The sequence below is a fragment of the Empidonax traillii genome, unplaced genomic scaffold (genome assembly GCF_003031625.1).
Source record: "Empidonax traillii isolate 1590-97213 ecotype Southwest subspecies unplaced genomic scaffold, ASM303162v1 scaffold114:size1751661, whole genome shotgun sequence".
Lineage (NCBI taxonomy): Eukaryota > Metazoa > Chordata > Aves > Passeriformes > Tyrannidae > Empidonax > Empidonax traillii.
This window is the reverse complement of record NW_020955307.1, coordinates 1,361,869-1,376,491: the sequence shown is the minus strand read 5'-3', so window position 1 is coordinate 1,376,491 and position 14,623 is coordinate 1,361,869. Positions and strand designations below refer to the sequence as shown.

General features: G+C 38.0%; 1 protein-coding gene across 1 annotated transcript; it reads right to left on the bottom strand.

Annotated features, from left to right (window-relative positions):
• Nucleotides 1-6,939: 6,939 nt before the first annotated feature.
• LRRC8B (leucine rich repeat containing 8 VRAC subunit B) lies at nucleotides 6,940-13,227 on the bottom strand. Its single transcript, XM_027882909.1, has 4 exons — nucleotides 13,173-13,227; nucleotides 12,237-12,336; nucleotides 9,419-11,577; nucleotides 6,940-8,430 (listed from the first exon to the last, which is right to left on the bottom strand). Exons 3-4 carry the CDS (start codon nucleotides 11,549-11,551, stop codon nucleotides 8,158-8,160), a joined length of 2,406 nt encoding a protein of 801 aa, XP_027738710.1. The 5' UTR covers nucleotides 11,552-11,577; nucleotides 12,237-12,336; nucleotides 13,173-13,227; the 3' UTR covers nucleotides 6,940-8,157.
• Nucleotides 13,228-14,623: the final 1,396 nt, after the last annotated feature.

Here is a 14,623-nt window from a genome sequence, read left to right as displayed (position 1 = left end):
GACCAATTAGCATCTAAACTGGGCAGACAACCTAGCAGCAAAAAGTAAGCTAAAAATGCACATTTTGCATTCAAATACCTAAATTAAAGCAAGGAAATCACTTAGTGTTTTGCTATTTGGGTAGTGCATTTGCTTTGCACGCAGAAAAGATAAGCCGGTACTTTTTTTTTTTTTAAGCTGTCTTTGCAAAGCAGATGTCGGTACCTGAAATCCTGGCACGGCACCCACCGAATCAGGCAATAGCGCCGTCAGGGGGAGATGGAGAGTACAACTGCCTGAGGCGGTGTGGAGCACAAGTAGGGTAACGAAGTAGAAATACCTTATGCAAGGTCTTGGAGCGTTTAAAAGCTGAAATAAATTGGCATGCCAATGGGAGATTAAAAAAAAAATAAAACAAATGAAGAACAAAATACTGTGGAGCTTCACAAATGCTCGCTTTAGCTTCCTGGGTAATAGCTGATTATTTCTGAACACTTAGCTGGTAGCTTAATTTTTGAATCTTTAATTATCATACACACATACCTTTTATATTTGTGCAACTGTTTGTAAATGATTGCAGTAATTCCTCAGCATATATTCTCTCTCTCTCCCACCTGGAGATGGTCTCAGGACACATTATCATTTTGGGAGGGAAAGGCAAAGACATGATTAGGCATATCCAAATGTGTCAGGTACTCAGCTGCACAGGATGCATTTTCCATGCTTCAGTGGCAATCTGATTCAATATCAGTATATTCAGCTTATACCGAAAACCTCTCTGATTTTTGGTATATTACTTTGCCTGAGAAAAAAAATCAGGTAAATGCTACTCCCTCCCCACTGACTTAGGGATGTAACTGTCAAAAAAGCCACTGACTTAACTCTATGAAGATGGCAAAAATACAGCTGGGAGCTAAATGAACACTAAGGATGCAAACAGAAATGTTCATAAGGAGAGAAACACAGACCTACAACCAAAGCTTTCCCTACCAAATAGTACTTTTTTCAGTACTCTTTGCTAGCTCAATTCTTTCAACATACAGCAAGGACAGCCTCTAGAGTTACTGAGATTGCCTCCAAATCAGTGTGTTTTTTACTCTGTGTTCTACAGTTGGCTGTGACTACTATTTAGGTCACATTTCTATCTATGAATGATCAAAAGTGGTACAGCCACTGAAATAAACAGCTCTATTGTGCCCCTCCCAGCTCTTAGTGTCATGCCAGCACAAGCCTGAATTCTCCTACCATAGCAGGCTGTAATTTTATCATCAGCTGGACCCTAAGGGAGAGGCAGCAACCACAGTGATTTAGCATCTCCCTGACCTCAATACAGGAACGGAAGGAATGTTTACCTAGACACACAGGAAATAATTTTCACTGTATGTAGAAGCTTTAGGGGACTCCTTTGCCCTACAGAATTATTCCTACCATTAAAACTCACTTAAGGGTGGGCTGTTAATGAGAAAAGGCAGAACTGAAATCAACTGGCACAAAGTTAAAGAGAGAAAATTCTGAAAAATGTGGGATTTTGCAACTTAATGGAGCTCAAAGCCTTATTAACCACAGTAGACTTCTGCAGCACAGCTTTGTTATTTCCTTTTAAAAAATCCTGCAACAAAACAGCAGCTTTTTTCAGGAAAAAAAAAAATTCCAAAACTCGACTTGTATTCTCCTCCAGTTTTGTTTTGAGTGTGCTGGGTCATGGAGCAATATTCCAAGGGAAGTAAATGACTGAGATCGGAACTGATTAAGCCTGAAGTCTTAAAAGACAAGTTGTCATGCACTATTTGCTACTTCACTGCTGACTCAAGAACATTCAGCTCGTGTGCATATTCCACTTCCCCATCTGCCCACTGCTTCAGCTTCTCTCTGACAGTTGTGCATTTATAGCACAAACATCTATGATATATTAAGAACGAAGTGCAGGGCAGCATAAAACATGCAGTGCTTTTCATCAAGATATCAGAAGTACTACTCTATTGACTATTAATCTTTATCTGTGAGCTTAACTTACTAAAAGACTCAATTTTAACATAATAAATAATGTAACTATGTACGGTGACCGACTGCAATGTAGAATTTCAGTCTCTTTTGCTATGGAATATTAGGCTTTGTTTATACTCCTGATGGATCTGTATAAATCTATGGCAATGAAAATCAATCTGTCTTTATAAGCTGCTAGCACTATTAAATGCAGAAAAACAGGCAGCTATAGTGAAAAGGAAGACTCAGTAAATTTAAAACTTTGTACTTAAGAGTTTATCAGTTTCCTCTGAAGCGATGCAGGCAGGAATAGTTATCAGTTCAGACTATTCAGTGGATTTATTTCTCAAGCTAGCAAAACCACATGCACTTGGCATAAAACCAGATTTAAATCAAATAAGATTCAGATGTACTTGCCTTTGACATTGTTGCTTGTGTCTAGCCATTTCTTAAAACAGAAAACTTGGCTTTTCACGCATATATTATGATTTATATCCACAGAAGAAAACAAATCTTTGTTTTACAAGATCCTTTTATCAATACATCTGTAAGAATAAAAAGGGTTATTTGGAATGGTATGAATACCCTTAACTCCCACTGGCTTTGAGTGGGATCCAAGCACATTCACTAAGCAGTTACTCAGAAACTCAGCACCTCACAGAATCAGTCCCTGCACAGCTCTCAAGTTACTTTACCAGGTTTCTTTAATGAGACAGACTGCTTTGAAGGAAAAATTAGCGGTACCTCTCATCAACCAGATTAAGGAACTGATTCAGGAGTGAAAATGGCTTGTTCTACAACAGTTGGACTGGCTCCTCCTCTAGCTTTTCTCCCCTCTGCAGTTTTTCATCTCCACTCCAGGAGTGGCTCTGTTGCTTTGACACAGCCACTTAACTTTGCCTACCTCATAAAAAGCAACGCCAGCTTTGGGTTGCCTTAATAACACATGCTGAAATACAACAGTTCAGCAACTGCTGCTGGAGAACCTGAGCCATCCCTAAGTAGCAGAAAACATTCTATGGAGCACAGAAACCGCTATCACTGCTCCATAATAGAGCACTAATCTAGATAAAACATAGGCAACCTGAGGAAAGCTGACAGTGTTAGAGATTAATGAGCCCACATAGTCACCAGTTATCAAGGGTTATGCATCACAGAACTTGGATTAGTTTCCTTTCTATTCCTAAATTTCCAGACAACCATCGCAGCCACAGCAACTGAGCATATCTGTTTTCTGATAACAAGACATGCTATTTATGTGCTCTTGAAGAGATTTGTTTTAGATCTTTCTATCCTTACACTTCCTACTTATTTTAGATAAATATATTTAGTATGGATCCTAAGCCTGTTTAACACCAGATCTGGATTCCATACCCACGTATGTGCATATATGTAGCTATATACATATATATTACAACCCATGTAAAGAAGTCATGGCCATTTGGTTGTAATAATGTACTACAATAAAAAAAAACCCAAACCAAAACCACAGAGGCAGCCAAGGATAATTATTTTGCAAGCAAATACAAAGTTACATCCTGAGCAGTCATCGTAAGAGGAGAGACTGTTCTTTGTCCCATTCTCCTACTGACTCTGGTACTTGTCAGACTGTATTGAACTAACTCAGCTTGTTAGACCAGCAGAAAACTAGTACACTAGGGTTTTGCCAGGCTTTTGCGTCGAATCAGCTCAGCATAAGCTCCAGCAAAAGCCAAAACAATGGTTAGACCACAGGGCCAAGGCACAGGGGGCAGAGGATTGGGACCTCCCCCTATGATGATGAACATCTTTAGCTATAATGAACAACTTCACTCAAAAAACCCCCCACCAAAGTGTTTCATTTCTTTTGACAAGAATATTGGTTCCACAATGCATCGGTATGCAAGTAGAGGGAGCGGAAAAGAAGTAACTTCTTTTCAGTGTTTTATAGTTAAGATTTATAAATAGTAGCGGTAAATTTAGAATTAGCATTTCTATAACAGGAAAAAGCAACAGCCAATAATAAATGTATCCGTTTAACAGCAGGCCCACAAGCACTACAGACTAACCCCTCACTATGTTAAGCACCATGCTGTCACAGCTGCCTACTAGCCCAACAGCCTTGCTGGGCTAAGTAGTAATAATGATCTTTTAGATCTCTCCTGTCTCTTTGAGCAATTATTCCTTTCCCCTCAGTCTGCAGGTAGACCCTTTTTCATCCTCTATTTTCCACCCCTCCATGTGTTAAAGGCATATGGCTTGCATACCTATACCACCTGAAAGCCTTTTACCCAGCTCCTGCCAAGCAGAGAGCACACTTGTACAAAATAATAGCTGATTATATCATTATTAGAAGCTGGACAACACGAGGATGGATATTCACATAAAAGGGTAACATAAAGAAGCAACAAAAACAGATGTAATGGTTCATTTACTAAACACACCAGATGGAGGTAATGCCTGAACCCTTTCAGATGCCAATCCAGCCCCAGAGTGGGTTGCTACTCTCCCCTCCTATGTGTCTTAGCAATGGAGGAGACTGGCATAAACTCTTCATGTACTACCAGGATGGAGACTTCTCCAAACACAGGAATTGCTAAGACATTGATGTGCCCTGCAATATATAGGAGTGTAGTATCACTTCTTGCTTCTTCCTACATCACCTGTCAGCTCCATCATGACAGCAAGTGAACTGGAGTCTCTGCATTCCCTCTGGGAAATGCATTACCATGCTTGCACATTTGAGGGCAAGGCCAAATGAAGCATGAGAGCTCGATCACTTCCTGATCTCCAGAAATACCTAAAGTTCTGCAAAATCCTTACTAGAAACAATCCATAGGATGACGTGCACTGCCTCCTGCTTTCAGGATTTGCTCCTATATACATTTGTGATTTACTACAACAGCATTATTTATGGCAGTTTAGCCACATGATAGCTGCATGTGCCAAGCTGGGAAGAGAATCGTTGCTAACCCACTTCTCCCAGTACAATTCCAGGCTGCATTTGATACTTACCCAGCTCACAAAAATTAGAGTGGGAGACTTGGAAAAGGTTCTGTAACAACAATTAAGATGGAAGCTTAGTTCTAAGTCAACACAGGAACTTCTCTCCTAGTCCAGAATACAAAAATTGTTTTGACACGGAGTATAATATTTATTTCCCACTGCTGTTCATTATCTTCACATTTTCCTGTGGAAGACAGATCTTCTTACACATAGGTAGAGATAGCCGCCAGCAGACTTCTGAGCTTTGCATTAAATGCAATGTCTCATATGTAAAATAAAGAACAGTTCATAGAATTGTAATGCAAAAAAAATTTAATTTTTACACAAAATGTTCATGATACGGAAGGTCACAATACAAAGTTCATAAACACAATACAACACAAACAAGTTGAAAAGCCTTTTTTGATTGAAAGTGATTTTTAATACAAAGACTAGATGCCAACAATACTTATCGTACAAGGTTTGACAGTGGATTTATATATTGATTCCCTGAAAATCCCCTCATTTTGACGAAATTTTGAATATTAAGGTAATGCCTGAAATGGATTCAAGAAATTAAGAGCTACATTTGTCTCCACCCTCAATTCTAAGCACTTGGATTGGGTTTTGCAGTACAAAATGGATAGTAAAGGCACACTGTGGTTTGAAAGCAGGGCTAGAGATTATAGCCTTTACACTTTCTGGTTTTGTCTGGGTGTGTTATAAACACTCAAACATGCAGCAAAAATAATGTAACCCTCTTGAAGGGGTAGAGAGTGAACCAATATTAAAGTCTGCAAAAAATGTAACCCATTTAACCTATAAAGTGTTATTACTATTCTTATGCATTTCTGAGCATTTCCTCAAATTCTCTGAGCTTACACATTTTAGAAATGAAGTACCTTTCTCCAGGTTATTTCTGTTATTTCACTCCTGTTAGAACTAGTGTAAAATGCACATTTAAGATCATCATTCGCCTTCATCGGTTTGGTTGATTATGGAAAAGGACAGATGCACTGCTAAAAAGTTGAAGCTATTGGCCAAGTCAGTTACTTGCTTCTTTAACATTTTCAATACAGATTTCCTATTTAAAAAAAAAGCTTTAAAGAAAATGCTTGCTTAATCTTTTAAAAATTACTAGACTGCAAGTCTTGCATGTCAAATTCTGGCATAAAGTGTTCTTTAATGTTAAGTTATAAAGTCCAGACAGGCCTATTGCAATTATTAACACGAGTCTTGCCACAGGGCTGTAAGTAAGTAAGTAAGTAAGTAATGGCCAGTCTTCGCGAACGAAGAACCGGGGAAGGTCTTCCAGCCTGTGCATTGGATAGTTTAGGTGAGACACAGTGTGCGCGGAACTGAGCCCACTAAATCAATCCACTCTGGCTTAATCACAACTACCACAACTAGCTCTGTTGGTGAACCATGTAAATTCCTATGGGACTATTATACAACTCAAAATTAGCTGACAGAGTTTGGAGGAGTTATAAACAGACACTATGAAGAACTGTTCCAGCAGCACTGGTGTGCACATAAACACAATGAACCAGTTCACACCAAACACTTCTAAAACTACATAGAAAATAATATTTTTACCACATTTTGGTTCCCTGAGAAGAAAAGTGCTCTAACTACAAAGGTCTTTGGAATGCCATCAGTACAGTGAATAAACATGCACCTCTTGCACTGCTATTGCAGAGACATCACCTATTCCCACGTTGATCAGGCTTGTTTGGGGGATTTTCATTCAAAATAAACCTTACACTCCACAAAACTGGCAGTGGAATGGGAGAAAGAGATGACTAAAAACAGTCTAGTAGTAAAACTGGTTTTATCTGTGATGATTTGTTATTACAAACTGGAATGCATAGTTAGCACACTCATGAACACAAAGTCATTAAAAGCACAGATTGCATCATCTGTTTAACCCATAATTGAGATTTTGTATTATTTTAAAGTCTTCAACAAACAAAGTTTTCAAATACATTTTTGGAGAGCATGTTATTTTTTTCCCCCCAGGGGTATAACTTACGTTTATAGTGAACATGATAAACATCACGAGAATTAAGACTTCAAATACAATAAAACAGCGCACAGCAGAAGAATGAAGTCAGGAACCATTTTATTTCCATCCAGTTTTGCACGTATTAAGGATGGCATAAGAATTTATCCCACCACTGTAATTTATGAAATTATTACATCCCTAGGAGAGGCACAGCTTATAATGTTTCCTGTCTTTTCCTCCCAAGTGCTTACAAGCTGTGTGATTATTTAGTTTGCTTTAACTTTGTCTTTCTGTCCCTTTCTGTTTCTAATACAAACCTCCTTCATCCTCTCCCCACTAACTGTCTAAGGAGAAGCGGCACTGAGGCAGTCGGTAATGAAAAGTTACAAAAATATTAATCAGCAACATACACCACACTAACACCTGGGATGCTCACAACATACAGAAGACAACTTTGCAACTACATCGTGTTCTGTTCGCCGTCATTGTCTCTGAAGATCAGTAATGTAAGACTGGTTGTCCGGTACATCAGTACAACTGTTATTTCAGATTCTTCTGATTCCTAGGCAACAACTTATTTTTTACTTACTATTTTTAAGATAAAATGCTGAAACTGGTCCTAGGTATTTAAAAGCAAGATTCAAATGGCATCTTCCACAATTATCAGATTAATGCTTAGTACTTGTCAAAAGCTTTAAAAATTATGTTGCAAAATTACTTTCAGTATACCCCATGCAATTAAACTGCTCAAATAGTTTAAACTCTTAATTTATTACATTCTAAGTTAGTGAAGAGTTCATATTTAGAAACTAATTCCAGACAGTCTTTAGACCTCATATGGCAGGAGATGAAACTGTTTAAAATCATCACTATCAACAGAAAAAATTCTCATAGGAAAAAAGTATGTACATTATCATTATAGCCAGGCAATCAACTCTTCCATTTCAATAGTACCTTAAGCATTTAACTGAATTATTCCAATCAGTAGAACCTAACCAACAATTTATTTTTCAATTTTTTTTAACATATTTACCTGTAAAAGCCTGCATTTTTTTGTTTGAATCTAAATAATTTTTTCTTTTCCAATACAATCAATTCAGTTCAACACATTTAAGACTAATTTGTAAATTGTTCTCTCTCCTTTGTTTCTCTCTACCTATACAGGTGTTTAGAGAGATATTAAGCAAAAAACTTGTAGAATGCAATGATGCAGTTTCATTTTAAACTTAGGACTTATCTGAGCATGTCTGCAAACGCTCTCTTACACGAGGTGGAAGTGTTTTTAACAACCTTTCTTCTACGATTAGACTATTTCGCTTTAAGAACTGACATTCTTCCAGTTCAGCAGGAAGTGATTCAAGATAGTTTCCAATGAGCTCTAATTGAACAAGATTCGGTAGCTGACCCACAAAAGGGGACAAATTCATCAGACTGTTATTTCCCAGAAGAAGAAATTGCAGCTTTTTGCATTGAAATAATCCATCAGGTAGCATTTCAATCTAGAAAAAGGAAAGAGAAGAATAAAAATAAAGTACATTAGAAGTTGTTAGCCTATGTGCAGCTGCATGTTTTGACCTCTCCCATTTTTATTTTTAGGGTAAAAAAGTCCTCTTAGTTTATGAAAGGATGAAAAAAAAAGAAGACTGTAATGCTTCTGTCATTATGTGATCAAGTGCTTGAGGGCACTACAGTGGTTTTATTGTACCTGTTCTGTTAACAAAGCTACTGGCAGAAGTCGAGACAAGCATGGAAGGGGAAGCACATACATGTGTGCATGCACATACGTGCATGCAAAGAGTACAGGTGGCAGGGGAGATAAAGAGGCTACTGTCTCCTAAGGATCATTCAGTAAAGGACAAACACAGACTGTGGAGAGACAGTAGCAGCTCCTGTGTCGTGAAACCTGTACAAGCAGTTATCTGCAGTGCAGAGTCCTGGTCCGCACTACTAACACATAATTTCCAAACTCAACCTCACCAGCAAAAACAATTATAAACCTCAAAAGAAGTCTGAAGTTACAAGCCTGAGCCCCACACTAATGAGCCAGACAGTTTAGCACTGTTGATAAGGTTACCAACCATAATTATTTCCCTCTTCCCAATCAGACAGCTGAGCTGCTCATCAACTAGCTATTGATTCACTCCATCTTTCAGTTTCACATTTACCACTGTTCACTTCCATTAAAATACTACATGGGATAGACAGCTGCAGAGAAAGGGAAGATACGTTTCTGCAGCCACACTAACCTACACAGTCTCTGGAGCAAAGCCCTCGCAGACCAGGATAGTACTTATTCAGTATTACGTGAGCTTTGCTGATACTGAAGTTTTAGTAATTAAACAAGCATTACCCCTTTTTTTAGATTTCTGAGTTTACTTTAATCACGAATAACCACAAAATCATTTTGAGCCAGTGGCTGTTCCAGAAGAAATAGCAGGTAACTTTTGGGTTGGGTATTTTTTAGTAGTAATTCAAAGTTCTACTTACGTGGTTCTTTGTCAAAGCCAAGTATTGCAGATTGGTCAGAAAAGCGATTTCTTCAGGGATGGAGGTTAGCTTATTATAGCTAAGATCCAAATAGTGTAATTTTTTACAAAGAAATAGCTGCAATGGAACATTTTTAATATTATTATAATTTAGATACAATTGTTCCAGGTTTGATAATGCGCCAATCTGCACTGGGACATATGAAATACTGTTGTGCCACAATTTTAAGCAAGAAAGGTTCTTAAGATGTTGAAAACTAATTATTTCTTCCACTGTTCTGAGATTATTTTCTTTTAAGTCAATTTCATGCAAATTGTTTAGTGTAAAAATGGAATGGGGAATGCGTTCTAAATCACAGCAGATTAATTCCAAGGTTCTCAGGTTTACCAGCTTCTTCAGATTATTTAGCACTATCAGTTTATTTCCCTCATTGTTGATACACAAGTGTTGTAGAGAAGGCAGAAGATCTGTAACCACTTGAGGTATACGGGACAGGTTGTTTTTTAAGTGAATTGATTTCAGATTTTTTAGCCCCTGAAAGCCTTCATTGTATACGGAGTTGTGATGATCTAGCATGAAATATCCTGTTAAGCACAGTTCTTGTAGGTTTTTCAGATGAAAGACCCAAAACGGAATTCTTCCCATCTCGCTAGATTTCAAGCGCAGTGTTTTCAGATTTTCCTCTAAAAAGCTGACTGCTGGATAATCCATCATTAGTGATGAATGATAAACATTGAGTTCTTTGAGATTGACAAGCTGACTCACAGCTGAAGGAAGTTTGGCTTCAGGAATAAGTTCCAGGCTTAGGACTTCTATTTCTGTCAGTTCGAAGACACTGTCTGGAAGACCGTTTAACATGAAAAGGTGAAGTTCAGTCTTGTCTTGGGAATTTTTTACTAGTTTATTTTTCAGTTTTTCCACTGACCATTCATTGTTAAGATTTATCTGTTTGAGTTCATTTTCACTCAAATCAGACAGGAATATTGAGAATCGTTGGGAATAAAGAGGATCATACTGATCTGCCAAGTGGAGAATAAATGCAAAGTCATTCTTCACATCAGGTATATCAGTGTAATTACTTTTCTCTCTCAGCTTCTCAAAAGAATATTGCTTAAGTGAACTTCTTAACATCCACCACAAACTGTAAGTACAAGTTAATCCATAGAAGATCACTAAAACAACATAAAATGAAGCCAGAACTTTAAAAATTTCTGCTAGCGAATAAACACACTGGTACCTTTTGTAGCCTGTAAAGGCTTGAACGTTAACTACACAATCAATTTCAAGTGTAATAAATGATAAATAGTAGGGGACATAAATTATTATTATGATAACTACAAAGACTTTCACTATAATCTGTTTCATATACACTGTATATACGACATCCTTTTCTTCGGCATGTACTCTGAATTTCTTCACTTTTTCAAATATAGCTTTAGCTTGTTCCCCTTCTTTTTTGTCAAGAACACTTGAATTTTCTCTTCCAGTTGTTTCCAAGCCAGGTTGTGAGTATGGTAGGGACTGTCTGCTGGCCCCTATGTCTCCTGAACACGCAGGTGATGAAATCACCGTTTTGGATTTGGCTGTTGGCAACTTCCTCGCAGAATGCTCTGCAACTGTTTCTGAGAGGGCACGTGTTGTCCATGGAGAATCAAAGCACTTCTGAAGAACGGCTACAAAGTGCTCAAGCCTGGAACTTGTACTAGGATAGTAAAGCCAGAAATTACTGCAAGCTGCAAAAATAAAGGTATGCAAAAGCACTAGGTATGGGAAAAATTTGGCAAACCAGTGAAGCTCTCTCTCATAACATACTGCATCGATATAGGAATACTGCTGCCGATGGAGATAGTTCTGGATTTTAAGCGGGATGACTATCGGGGCTGAAGAGCTAGCCGACATGTTAAGGTTGGCTTTCACTAAATCCCAAGGCACAGCACAGTGATTGTCAAATTCTAGCTTGCAAGGAAGACAACATAATACTCTGGTTTGAGTAAGCTGGAGGGCCCCAGCGAGCACAGCAAGTAGCAGCATTATCATGGTGAGGTAATACCAGAAGACATCCCACCATGGTTTTAGTATGTGGTAGGATGACTGGGCATCTGCTAAGCATTTGAGTTCTGTTAGCGTGATCATGACTTTCACCTGTGAGAGAACAGCAGCTGGTAGAGGGGAAAAAAAGAAAAGACATTGTCAGAGAATAAATACCTTAAGCTTATTATTGTTTTCAAAGTTTTAAATATGTGTAACATTTGGCCTCATCTCCAGAGTATAGCAAAAGGATCCAAGAACTCCTGGCACCTGACTCTAACCATCCTCTTATGGATTTATTTTAAGGAAAGGTAAGGAATACAAAAACTTAAACAGTGAAACTAGCATCAGAGGTAAGGAGAAAATACATTTTGGGAAAACGTTTAGGTACTGTTCAAGTAGAAGCAGGTATAAGTTAAAGAAGTGGCTGATATATTACTCGCAGTCCTTCACCACCGTCCTAAACTTAAATAACAGAAGTGATTTCTTATTTACGAGGAATTCCAAAATCAGGGTGATACATTAACATAATGACCCTTGTAATCCAAAATTTTCTACCAGATTAAATAATTCTAACCAATTTAAAAAAATACATAAAATTTCTACAAAAAATATATTTTGCATTACATATTCTTATATATATAATTCCTCATCTTCTCCCATCAAGAGAATTAAGCATATTAACAGAACAAAAACAAAGCTAGAACAATTTATTATTGTTCAATACTGTAACCTATATATAAAAATGGCACATTTAACCCCAAGAAGCACAGGTTTGATTCATACTTACTTTACTAATTAAAGAGAATAATTTACACAGCACTGCTCAGTCAGGAGGTCTACACCTTTTAAAATTCCTTGGACATGCCATCTTTACATTTGTCTTCATTCTGGATGGAGAAAACATTTAACATACTTATTTTTAGTGGCTTAACCTAAATAAAGAGCAAACATTTCAGCTTTCATTAGAACTGCTGCCTCGTTGTGGATCCATTAACTCTGCACTGCTACATAAAATGGAACAGTACATACTCATATGTAGTCATGCAGACTGTGAAGTCAAAGTTTTGCAGTCACATCAATACAACGCCCCCCCGGCTCCCTCCAGGGAAACTGCCCACAGTTAGCCCTATTTCAACTGGGAAGTAATTATTTTTTCCCAAATAACTACGAACTTGTTACTTGGGAGACTGACCCCCACTTCACTACAACCTCCTTTCAGGGAGTTGTAGAGAGTGATAAGGTCCCCCCTGAGCCCCCTCTTCTCCAGGCTGAGCCCCCCAGCTTCCTCAGCTGCTTCTCTAAGTCTTGTGCTCCAGACCCTTCCCCAGCTCCGCTGCCCTTCTCTGGACATGCTCCAGCACCTCAATGCCTTCCTTGTTGTGAAGGGACCAGAACTGGACACAGGATTTGCAGCCTCACCAGCGCTGAGCACAGGGACAATCACTGCCTGGTCCTGCTGGACACAGTATTCCTGATACAGCCCAGGATGCCATTGCCCTTCTTGGCTACCTGGGCACACCTGACAGCTCATGGTCATAAAAAGTTAGTACTGTACATTTCAACTCCAAACAGAGCTGACAAATTGTTGTAAAAAGTCAAACAACAGCTGAACTAAGGTAGAACCTTCTTCTTACTCTACATCCACATTTGAAAGGGGAAGGATGACTGAAAATAACTCTTCTCGCATCGACAAAGCTGCTTTTAATAGAATGTAAAAACTTACCAGGCCCACTCAAGGGAAAGCAGCTGAAGAAGGACTGGATGGTTTCAATACACTCCTGGAGAGAAAATAAACTGTCATCAAATTGTGAAATATTTGGACTCCAACAACAAAAAACATTTGAAAAGTCAAAATTATCACTGAACTGGCTTAAAAAAGTATGAGAGATCTAAACTGCATGAGGATGGGAACTATTCCTGAAAATCATGTAAACCTCATCAGGGACTTGAGCATATAGTAATGTTTCAACATGTTTTATATAATTAAATACTTATTGGAGCATTCTTGGGGAATAGGGCATACCTATTCAGTATAAAGGACAGAATTCAGAGTACAATAAAACTCTTTGATAAAGTATTTTCCCTAAAACTTACAGAAATGAAAACAGAAAACAAAACTGAAGCCACTTCTGTGAAAAGCATATTGGTGTACTTGAGAACATGCATCACCCACTACAGCTTCTTCAAGCAATGACAAAAAGCTAAAAAAAAAAAAAGTTTGTTTTTATAGAGATTGAGAACTCAAAGTGAGACTGACCCGTGTGACTTTGTGAGGTCTGTTTCTATGAAATGCTTTCTTTGTCACTTCTACGCCTTGCACTGGAACGCTGTTAGTGCCTATCACAGACGCCAGAAAAAAGACTACATTCTTGCTGTGGTTTGACAAGACTTTCTAGCAAAAAGCAAGTGTCTCAATGCTAAGTATTTAAATACTTGAACTCTGGTCTAGTGAATGGCTACCTTTTGAAGCCTTCCAATGAAGCATGTGTATCCACTACAATTCTATATATATGAAATAAAGCTTCCCACTGGAGGAGTAAAAGTACATGCAAGTGTAATGTAAACATGTGAATTATTAATGATAATTTTGCTCAAGATGTTTTTCTTTCAAATCCTGTCTGTATGCCAAGAGTGACTAATCAAATGGAATAATGCTGAACTGTTATGGGTTTGATAAACCTCATCTCCAGCAGCTTTCAACCCATATCAAAGCCATAAAAGCTTTTCAAAATGGCCTAATTCAATTGGCAATCTTCCTTAGAAGATGAGAGAGTGAAGTTTAGCCCCAGGCAAATTGGTGACTTCAGGAGAGTTACTACAGGCTACTAAAGACACAGACCAGAAAAATAAAGTAATAAAGATCACTAATATCTAGGCAATTTTTAGTTACTTCAAGAGTTATTAAATCTGGTCAATAGAAACACACACAGAATGTGAATAAAAGGTTGTTATTTTGAAAAACACTATCTATAAGCATCAAACACCCACCACCATCCCTAGCTACCAAAAGATTACTTAACATTGCATTTCTGTCATGTTGTCATTGCTTACATAATTTTAGGCACATTTAGTTAGGGATGGCTCTGCAGTAAGGTATCTGCCTTGCTTGTCCTCCCCAAATGGCATTCAACTGGTGTTTCTGACACACTAATTTAATCAAAATAGATTTATACA

What these genes read in the sequence shown, in the direction of transcription:
- LRRC8B (XM_027882909.1), bottom strand. Translation starts at nt 11,551, where the DNA reads ATGATCACGCTAACAGAACTCAAATGCTTAGCAGATGCCCAGTCATCC. An exon ending in TGGCTTTGACAAAGAACCAC is followed by an intron (nt 8,431 to 9,418) that starts GTAAGTAGAACT and finishes TCCTTTTTCTAG; the next exon opens with ATTGAAATGCTACCTGATGG.